The sequence below is a fragment of the Lolium rigidum genome, chromosome 6 (genome assembly GCF_022539505.1).
Source record: "Lolium rigidum isolate FL_2022 chromosome 6, APGP_CSIRO_Lrig_0.1, whole genome shotgun sequence".
In the NCBI taxonomy this organism is placed as follows: domain Eukaryota; kingdom Viridiplantae; phylum Streptophyta; class Magnoliopsida; order Poales; family Poaceae; genus Lolium; species Lolium rigidum.
Genome location: NC_061513.1, coordinates 104000825 through 104011074, shown reverse-complemented (window position 1 = coordinate 104011074; position 10250 = coordinate 104000825). Strand labels below are relative to the sequence as shown.

Sequence of the window (10250 nt, the reverse complement as noted above, 5' to 3'; positions counted from 1 at the left end):
TAACATAGGACCATCATCTAGAGCTTTATCATAGACATTTGCCAAACAAAATTCTTTAGTACCATGCATTTCGACATCGAGGCACAAACAAAGCATTATCATAAGATTTATCAAAGTAGCATGGATTATCATAAATAACGAGTAGCATAATCATTCTCACAAGTATTACTCATAGGTACTATTTCAAGAGAATCCACAGGAACATAACATTCAACCTCTTCCGGTAAGCATGGAGGACAATCAAATAGTGTAAGAGATAAAGAGTTACTCTCATTAGAAGGTTGACATGGGTAGCTAATCCATTCTTCCTCCTTTTGTTCGTCGCTCTCTTCTTCTTTTTCATCCAATGAGCTTTCAAGTTCATCAATTTCCTCCTCTTTTTCATCCAATGAGCTTTCGGGTTCATCAATTTCTTCTTCCGCAGGTTCCCGCAAATTGTGAGTGCATTCTTGTGCATTAATGTGTCTCTCTTTATAATCAAGGATATAAGGATTCCTACTCTGTAGCATTCTATGCAAGAATTAAGGATAGTAGAGACATAATCTTTAAGGCCCTTACAAACAACACAAGTTTCATAATTCTCAACCATGAAGGATTCTATCTCGGAGGCTCCCATAAATAAGACAAATTGTTCTACCTCCTCGAACCCATAATGAATATAGCAATTCCGATTATAGTTCTTAATTAAAAATTCCTCACTAAAGCCACATTGAAATTTAAGATGTTTAGTATCCTGTTGAGAGCAACGAGTTTATATCATGGCGTTCAAGCAAGATTTTAGCAATTGTATTCAATTTTTCTATCATAGCACTCATTATTTTACCAGTTCTTGATTCTCTATAACAATTATAACATTCTATAAGCTCCAAGTAGGTTGTTGGTTCTCCCATAACAGCAGTTTTTTAATTTTTTTGGTTTTTCAAATTTTTATGGATTTTTGGGTATATGAGACAAATAAAACAAGACAAAAAGTAACTAGGCAAAAGTAAACTAAGCAAAATAATACTAGACAGAAATAAACTAAGCACAAATAAACTAGACAAAAGTAAACTAGGCAAAACAAAATAAAATAAAATAGAGAGAGAGGTAGAGTGTACTCCCCAGGTGAACTTATGAGTAGAGCTATGCCTCCCCGGCAACGGCGCCAGAAAATAGTCTTGATGACCCACAAGTATAGGGGATCGCAACAGTCTTCGAGTGAAGTAAAACCCAAATTTATTGATTCGACACAAGGGGAGGTAAAGAATACTTATAAGCCTTAACAACTGAGTTGTCAATTCAGCTGCACCTGGAAAAGCACTAGTAACAGGGGTGATGTGAAAGTAGCAGTGATATGAGAGCGATAGTAACAGTAACACAGCAGCAGTAATAGTAATATGAGAGCAATGGCACCATAAAACAGTTGACATGTAGAACGAGTATATGATGATGAAAGACGGACCGGGGTTCCCAGCTATCTACACTAGTGGTAACTCTCCAATAACAAGTGTTGGGTGAACAAATTACAGCCGGGCAATTGATAGGATTGAAATAGCATTAAGACAGAATATCAAGATCATTAATCATGTAGGCATGTTTTCCAATAATAGTCGTACGTGCTCGCAATGAGAAACTTGCACAACATCTTTTGTCCTACCAGCCGGTGGCAGCCGGGCCTCAAGGGAAACTATCGGATATTAAGGTACTCCTTTTAATAGAGTACCGGAGCAAAGCATTAACACTCCGTGAAAACATGTGTCCCTCACATCACCGCCATCCCCTCCGGTTGTCCCAATTTCGTCACTTCGGGGCCATTGGTTCCGGACGGTGACATGTGCATACAACTTGTAGATACAATCTAAGCAATAATTATAGAGCTCAAATCTAAGATCATGCCACTCGGGCCCTAGTGACAAGCATTAAACACAACAAGATTGCAGCAACAATAACTTCATAAACTTTGTAGATAGACAATCATAACGTAACAATCCATCGGATCCCGACAAACACAACACCGATTACATCAGATGAATCTCAATCATGTAAGGCAGCTCATGAGATCATTGTATTGAAGTACATGGGGGAGAGAATACCAACTAGCTACAGCTAGAACCCGTAGTCCATGAGGGAACTACTCACGGAGCATGATGGAGGCGGTGGCGTTGATGGAGATGGCTTCCGGGGCACTTCCTCGTCCCGGCAGGGTGCCGGGACGAGAGACTTCGTCCCCCGAATTGGAGTTTCGCGATGGTGGCGGCGCCCTGGAGTCTTTCCGGAGTTTCGTCAAGAGTTACGGTGTTTTTAGGTCGAAAGAGATTTTATAGGTGAAGAGGCGGCGCGGTGGGGCACTCGGGGCGCCACACCACAGGCCGGCGCGGGCCCGAGCCGGGCCGCGCCGCCCTATGGTGTGGTGGCCCTCCGGCCCCTCTCCGACTCTTCTTCGGTGTTCTGGACGCTTCCGGGAAAAATAGGAGGTTTGGTCTTCGTTTCGTCGAATTCCGAGAATATTGCCCGAACAGCCTTTCCGGAACCAAAAACAAGCAGAAAATAGGAACTGCACTGTGGCATCTTGTTAATAGGTTAGTTCCGGAAAATGCATGAAATCATCATAAAGTGCAAGCAAAACATGTAAGTATTGTCATAAAACAAGCATGGAACGACAGAAATTATGGATACGTCGGGGACGTATCAAATGCCTAAATATCCAAAAAGAAAACCTTTTACAAAGTTCCCTAAAAAGGGTAGAGGTACTCTAAGAAACTTCCCCCAAGATAAAGCATGTGCACTTTGAGAATGTGCCCCAAAACCAAGAACATGCACTTTATGAAAGAGGCAACAAAAAAAAAGAATGCACTTTGTGGAGTATGCTTGGTAGCCAAACCCCGCTCACTCAAGCTGGCCAAAGACATTTGCCATATGGCTATTTTTGTTTGGCTTTTGGTTGCTCGTATCACATCACTGGGAAACAAGTACATAACGATTGGTTGGCATATATAGGATTTCGGGGATGGGTTGATGATGATTGGTGAGGTTTTGTTGCGTGCATATGGTATGTTATGGTGACTTCTTTTTTGAGTAGTGTATTTACCGAGCACTTCCGCTACACAAACTTGTCAATTTATTTTGTGTGGAAGGTCCCAATAGTAATAGGTAATGGAATGAAGTATTTGTTCCACAAACCACCCAATATTGTCATAGCTCTTCTACATAGCTTGACAACTTTTAGTCAATAGAGGGACATGTAACGCAACAAAATATAGATGAAGAATTGTTCGAAATATATATATGTATTGTACGTGTGTGTGCAAAGAGCCAAGAAATTGAAATATTAGATATGCCAGTGCCTCGTACACGAACACACATTATTGATAAACCATCACGTGGAGAAGGCCCTAACCATAGTAGGTATCCCAGGGGATGTGTTCATGTGATTTGTTTTGATCATTGTCACCATGACATGTATAAGAACATGCCATCATTCAAACAATTGATGCATTCCGTAATTCGTAATGCTATGCAACAACATATCACGGGATAGGTAGAAAATGGCTCACTTTCATGACACAATCCCCATGGGTGTCATTGCTACCATGGAACCGGATTTGGCTTCATGATCATTCATGTAGACAACATAACTTTAGTATGCATGCAATAGACCAACGTCATCATCTCTATACATACCCACACAAGAAAATAATTGAAAGTGGATCCAGTCACAAGTAAAAAATGTGCCATTCAAGATGATGATTACATTAGACATCGACCATGCAAAATGCACCCCAGACTAAACACATCCTCGGTCCATGGACCCCTTCGCAAATCAAACAACCACATGTTCAAGAAAATCAAATCTATCGCCAAATATTGCTTGAGTGTAATACTAGCATACACAAACATGTTGGGAGTAGTAAAAACAAAATTGACACTAATCAACCATAAGGTGATGTAACTTCATCATGTTAACCTAGGTTCTTGGATTCCATGACATCATTACTATTACCAAAGTAGATGGATGTGCCACCGTCATGGAGGTAGACGAACCCGTTTCCACCACCGCGCATGATGTGCTGGAAGCAGTCGTCGTTGGAGTGTGGTTGTTGATGTAGGAGACCGGTGGAGGAGGAGGAAGAGAGACAAAGAGGAGATGAGAGGACAAGAAGTGGAGTCTCACGTGTCATTTCAAATTATAAACCACACCACAACATAGAGAAAACCGTTTCGGCAGTATTTGAACAGTGTGTGCCTCATCATAATAATTGAAGTAGAAAATAGCATATGAGTATTTTCTTTCTATTATATTTGTGAATTTTAGAAATATGTAGGAAAAATATGAGCAACGACGAAATAAATGACTTGTCTTCCAAAGGGACACGGTGCTCCCTCCAGCCCTTCCCAAACATAGGGCCTAGGCATCCCTTGGGCCCGAGTGTGTCTAGCGGAGAGGTGTTTTAACCAGATCCTTAGTCATAGGCCTTGTGCAGACATCCAAACATTCAATATGCATAATGTTCCTCGTCTATCTCTTATATAAAGAAAAACACTAATAACATCCATTAATGATGATATACGTGCAAATTATCCAAATCATCAATTATTTTTGCATATTCCTATATATCCTTTCATTTATAAGATAAAGCATAAAACAAAAATTCCCACGACAACGCGCGAGATATATCACTATAGTTGAGGTTAATTCGGTGTACCGAACACATAAAAGGTGTGATGTTGTTATTCGCTTGTGCTCGCCGGACGTCCATGTTTGCGCCAGTGGAGAACCAACCTGAGGTTGGATGGTTAGGAGGGTGGTTGTACCCCCAGCCCACTAAAATTCAAATCCTAGGTTTGACATCTGTGTGTCTCATAAAGGCGGAATATTCATTCAGTGTGAGGTGACGTTCCCGTCGACAGCGAGGCGCCTGTGGTGACTTCATCAATTTCAAGGTCCCATCCGCTAGCTCAGTCTTTCGGAGGTGCTCATAGGGGTGAGTGTATGCGCGTGTATGTGAGCGTCTGCATTTGTACTGTGTTTCTCAAAAAAAAAAATGTTTGCGCCAGTGGTGGAGGAGCCATTATGGCAAGCTATGGATTTTCCATATCTTAATCTGTCAACACTTATCTAAGTTTAGTATGATAATCACACTAATTATAATAGGAAGTATCATATAATAGTATCATGCATAATAGTACTATATGATATTATCTTCACATTGCATAGTATCATGTACTAGTATCACATGCTAGTTATACTTATTGATCTGTAGAATCTCAATATAAATTTTATGTACAAGATTTGTATGAAATTAAAAAAAAAATCTACGTGCTATGATACAGTATCTACTTACGATATTACTATTATCTCTTTCATCAGTAATTATATGACATATCAGCTTTTTTGCATGCATGTAGTGATCTATGGTACCCACATTGTGAGTAGTCTCATGAGTTGCCACGGAATTTACTACAACAATTTACAAATATATTTTGATCTATAGTCCCTGTTTTTTTGTGAGACACAGAAGTCTGTACTGTATCATAGCACGAAGTTTTGTTGTCGATGGAAGTGTTGCCTCCCACTAAAATATATTTTCTTTAATAAGACGTTAAAGTATCAAATTTGAGGTTTGAACCTCTAGTGAGCTGGAGGTGTCAATGCCCTCCTAACTCTGTCTTGGCCGGCGTGAGCCAGCCTTGCTCCTAACCACCCAACCAATTCTCAATCTATGGTCGCTCACTTCGCCCTATCAAACCTTTGATCCGTCCTCCGCCACCGGTTCGCGCCACCGTGTGGAAAAAAGATACAGGAAAGTCATGAACCGGCACGGGAAACAAATCCGCAGGTGATGGACATGGACAGGCAAGCTGCCTTCCCCAAGTAGCGGAAGGCGTATCGGTCAGAGGACCTATCCGCCTCTCCTACCACAACTCCCTCTCGACCCTCGTGCGTTCTTAAAACCCCAAGACTCGGAAGCACAAAGAAACTCTCCGGAAGAGGAGAGAAGCGAAGCGACGACGCCATCGCGCGAGTCCCAACCGGATACCATCCAGGTACCTATCCTCCCCGAACTCCGATCGATCTTTGCAATAGAGCCGAGCGTGATATACGTCCCGTGTTTCCCGCTATATATGCTGCAGGGGTGCAGGGTTTCTGGGAGGCATATCGATCGACGACCAGCGCGTAATCTCGGAGATTCGTAGTTTCTCGTTCCAGATTCTTCCGCCCTTCGTCGCTGATTGACCGGAAAGATGGATTGGAGTATCGGGCCCGAGGAGCAGGTTCTTTGGCCGGCGTCGGTTCTCGCCGGCGTCGTCATGTGCGGCGCGGTAAGCTCTCCACGCCCTCTCCTCTTATTTTGCTTTGTTCCACTTCTCCTTCTAGTTCTAGTTCTAGTTCAGTTTACCCTGTTCATGGTTTCTTGAGCTAGGTCAGTCAATACCAGCGAGATTACCATATACTTGCCGATTGCTTTTGTGTTACCTATGGACGTACGTACAGATCGTACTCACCCGTCTTATTAGAAGAAGAGGCTAATGGTCTCTTTCCTGATAGTGCTAGACTGCTAGTGCAATTAATCTAGGTTGTATCGTCTCCACAACTTCCTTTCTGGTGAAGCCAGTATTTAGTTGTAGCAGTACCGGCCAGTCAACGAAGCAGGAACTTGTCAATCTCGTCCAAGTCTCCTTTTCTATGTGGGCCTGGTCGATAGTGATAGGTAGAGAAAATTGAGCTGCCATGATCGCTACGCCAAGCACACCGTGTTGGAAAAAAGATGAAAACTTGGGCGAAAGCTCGTATTTTGAAGAATTGCAATCTCATATAGAGTTCTGTTTTGTTGGCAAATCATTAGGTTCCTCTCATCAGCTTCGGATTAGACCTCAATGCAACTGACTTTATATTGCAATAGCAAAAAAAAATGGTCTCTGTTCGGATGCTTGTCTGTTTTAGAGCTCGGACTCTTGCCGCTCCAAGTTATGGCATTGTACAAAATTCGAAAAAAAAGTGCATAGGTAAATATTGCAATATGATGTGAAACTTTTATTCTCGTGGCACTGAACATTTGTGCAAGCCACAAGGAATTATATAGGGAGCACTACAAATTTCTATATCTTCCTTGCTTTTAGGAAAACCACAGGTAAAAATATTTGTCATAAAAAATGCAGTTCAGTAGGTCACTAGAACGTTATACATGGGAATCTGGGGATATCTTTATACATGGATACACAATTACTGGACGCTTGAAAAGTAGTACTCCCTCCAATCTTAAAACGTATAAGACTCACACGAATTTCAAGAATTTAAATTGACTAACCGTTGTAGACTAATGATGGGTATGTTATATTCCATAAAAGGGACATCATTGTTATTCAAGAGCATTTTTATATGCTATTTTTTTTACATAATATATGTATAATTTTCAATTTATTAGTTCAAGTTGGAACTCGAATTACTTAGTGGGTCTTACTTTGGGCGGAGCATTAGATTTTGACCAGTTTTGGAGTGGAGTAGTAGATTTGACCAGTTCTAGCTCTTATTCTTGTCAGTTACTATTTCTGAATTGAAAACCTTCAGCCTGTAATTCTGAAGCTGTCATCGCATAAAACGTTAACCGAGTTATTGAACAAGATTTTTTTGGGGGTAATGCACTGTATCTTTGCTGTAAAAAGTCATCATACCATTTGTTCTTACAGGTTTATGAGACAACTCGCCAGATTAGCTCTCGCTGCTTCAAGTGCTATGATGGGTTAAGTCCAATGCAAAAGGTTGAGTGGAATAACAGGTAAGATATGCTTGGCCACAACTTTTATTGTTCTATATGTTATTTATAGCTGATTGTGGTTTATTTAGTCTGATTATGTAATACAATCAATTGACAGGGGCTTCTCAACGTTCCATGCATTGGTTGCTGCTGCCGTGTCTTTTTACGTAGTCATGGTATCAGGCCTCTTCAGTGAAGATATCAATAATAGCATACTCATTGGTAGAAAATCATGGTTATCTGATTCCATGTTTGGGGTAAGCTGTGCATTTGAACTGCATCTCTAGCTCTGCTTCGAGAGAATCAATTTGTTTCTGAATCTGCATGTCTTCCAGAATAAATAGACATAAAATCTTCCTGCATACATATCAATACAGCATACATTTCTGTGCAGGTCTCGATTGGTTACTTCTTGACAGACTTGGCGATGATCCTATGGTACTTTCCTTCTTTAGGTGGAAAGGAATTTGTAAGTGTTATACTATTATCAGAGCACATACTTACTGTATCCGAACAAGATTCATTTGTGTTGGTTTCTTCCTGACCAGTAGTTATTTCCGTATTGATTTTTTTTTCAGCTCCTCCATCATGGACTTTCCATGTATGCCATCGGTCTTGCTTTGTTCAGTGGAAAAGCACACATGTACATTCTTATGGTCCTCTTCACTGAAGCTACCACTCCCTTTGTGAACCTTAGATGGTAATGCCTGATGTTCTGTTTACTAATAGTTTAGGTTGTCAAGCATGATATTAATGTATTGCGCTTTATGGAAAAGAGTTACCACCCATGTTTCTGAAATGCAAATACAATGATTTGGTATAGGTATCTGGATGTTGCTGGTCAGAAGACTCACAGGCTCTACTTATGCAACGGACTGGCTCTGTTTGTCGGGTGGCTGGTATACTACTCGTTGCTCTCATGATTTATCAGTATTTTCTTTAGTTTCAAAAAAACTAAAAAAATAATACTCCTGTTAGTATTATTTTTTTTTAGTTTTTTTGAAACGGTCTCTATGCATTCTTAAGTCATATGATTCATAAACTTCTGTTAGTAGAATTTTGGAAGAAAAGAAACGAGTTAGGCCCGGTGTCGGCTATGTTTATTGATTCTACCGTGTATGTATGCCAGATAGTGAGGAAGAATGAAAGATAGCCTTGTCGACTAGACAACTACAGTTTTGCCCTTTCTGTCCTTTTATGAGATTTAGATGCTCGGAGATATATTCCTTTTAGAATGTTTCTACCTTTACCTTTCTGTGGTAAAAGATGCTTGATACCATCCCAATTCAAACGAGAAATGCTAATTTTATGCTGGAGCCTGGGGTGTGCATCCCATGCCCCTGAGTTGATATTGTGTTTAAATGCCCCTTTTGATCTGCTGTACTCCATACATTAACACATATTTTGTTGGCTTGCAGGTTGCTCGGATAATCTTGTTCGTATATTTCTTCAGTCACATGTACTTCCACTTTGATCAGGTACGGCATAACCAAGTTAGCCATTGACCTAATGAAATTCTACCTACTTCTGCCAACATAAAACTTGAGACAGAACTAGATTTGCGTACTCAGCATAATGTACCTGTGTCGTACTGAGTTTGTGACAATTTCTCCCTAATCTAACTAAACATTAGCACGCGTTCTTTTCCAAAGAAAAGGGTGAAATGATTACACTAAAAATGTCATGAATGTATAGCTCTGCTTTAGGCTTCAGAGTCGGACAATCCAAAGACTGAAAACGGTTGGAAATTGTATATAAGTTCAGACAGTTTGCTGATGCCGCGCTATACTCTTTTCCACAGGTGAAGTCCATCTTCGCCCTGGGATTCTACAGCATAATGACGGTGCCACCTACCATCGCCGCGATGAACGTGTTTTGGTTCTGGAAGATATCCAAGGGGATGGTGAAAACCCTCTGCAAGAGCAAGAGCAAGGCGCTTAACGGAAACGGGAAGACGGACTAGAACTCTAGAAGAGAGGATGCAGTGATTCTAACACTTTTTTTTCTTTAGATCAGAGATTGTTTCTCGTAGATAGTTAAACTGTTGAAGGTTGCGAAAATCTCTAGAGTCTTGGTATTTGATTGCTTTATTTTCTCTGAAATGCGTCCGTTCTTGTGACAACTGAATCAGTACCAAGAGTTGGAAACTGATTATGACAGATGATCGCTGAATCTATTCCTGTTCACTTTCGTACGACTCACGGCGACAAAGCAGACAGATGCACCGTTACTGAATCTGCGAAAAAGTGATTTAGCAGTGGGTGTGGCACCAGAGGCATAGAAGTGGCAAGTGAGCAAATCTAGCAGCGGCAGAATTGACTGATCGTCTGGGCACGCCCCGCGTGGTCGCTGTGTTTGTGCCGCGGAACATGCAAAGCGTCGCCGCGTCGCGGTCGTGTCGACCTCGTCGTCGACTCAAAAGCGTTTGCGCCACGGACGGGCCACGCTCTCCTGCCGTGGTTCTCCGTTCATGGTCATTTTCCTCGAGAATCGAGATGGCACTATGGCGGTCTGTCC

At 41.3% G+C, this 10250-nt stretch overlaps 1 protein-coding gene across 1 annotated transcript; it reads left to right on the top strand.

Moving 5' to 3' along the window:
* The first annotated feature begins 5890 nt into the window (after positions 1-5890).
* Positions 5891-9923, top strand: LOC124666315 (TLC domain-containing protein 4-B-like). Its single transcript, XM_047203658.1, has 9 exons — positions 5891-6024; positions 6112-6300; positions 7666-7754; positions 7852-7990; positions 8128-8202; positions 8312-8433; positions 8557-8632; positions 9152-9211; positions 9535-9923. Exons 2-9 carry the CDS (start codon positions 6223-6225, stop codon positions 9694-9696), a joined length of 801 nt encoding a protein of 266 aa, XP_047059614.1. The 5' UTR covers positions 5891-6024; positions 6112-6222; the 3' UTR covers positions 9697-9923.
* Positions 9924-10250: the final 327 nt, after the last annotated feature.

Bases quoted from the DNA above. Each gene is read 5' to 3' on its own strand.
- LOC124666315 (XM_047203658.1), top strand. From the start codon at position 6,223: ATGGATTGGAGTATCGGGCCCGAGGAGCAGGTTCTTTGGCCGGCGTCG. The intron at 6,301-7,665 runs GTAAGCTCTCCA...TTGTTCTTACAG, and splicing joins GCGTCGTCATGTGCGGCGCG to GTTTATGAGACAACTCGCCA. The intron at 7,755-7,851 runs GTAAGATATGCT...ATCAATTGACAG, and splicing joins AAGGTTGAGTGGAATAACAG to GGGCTTCTCAACGTTCCATG.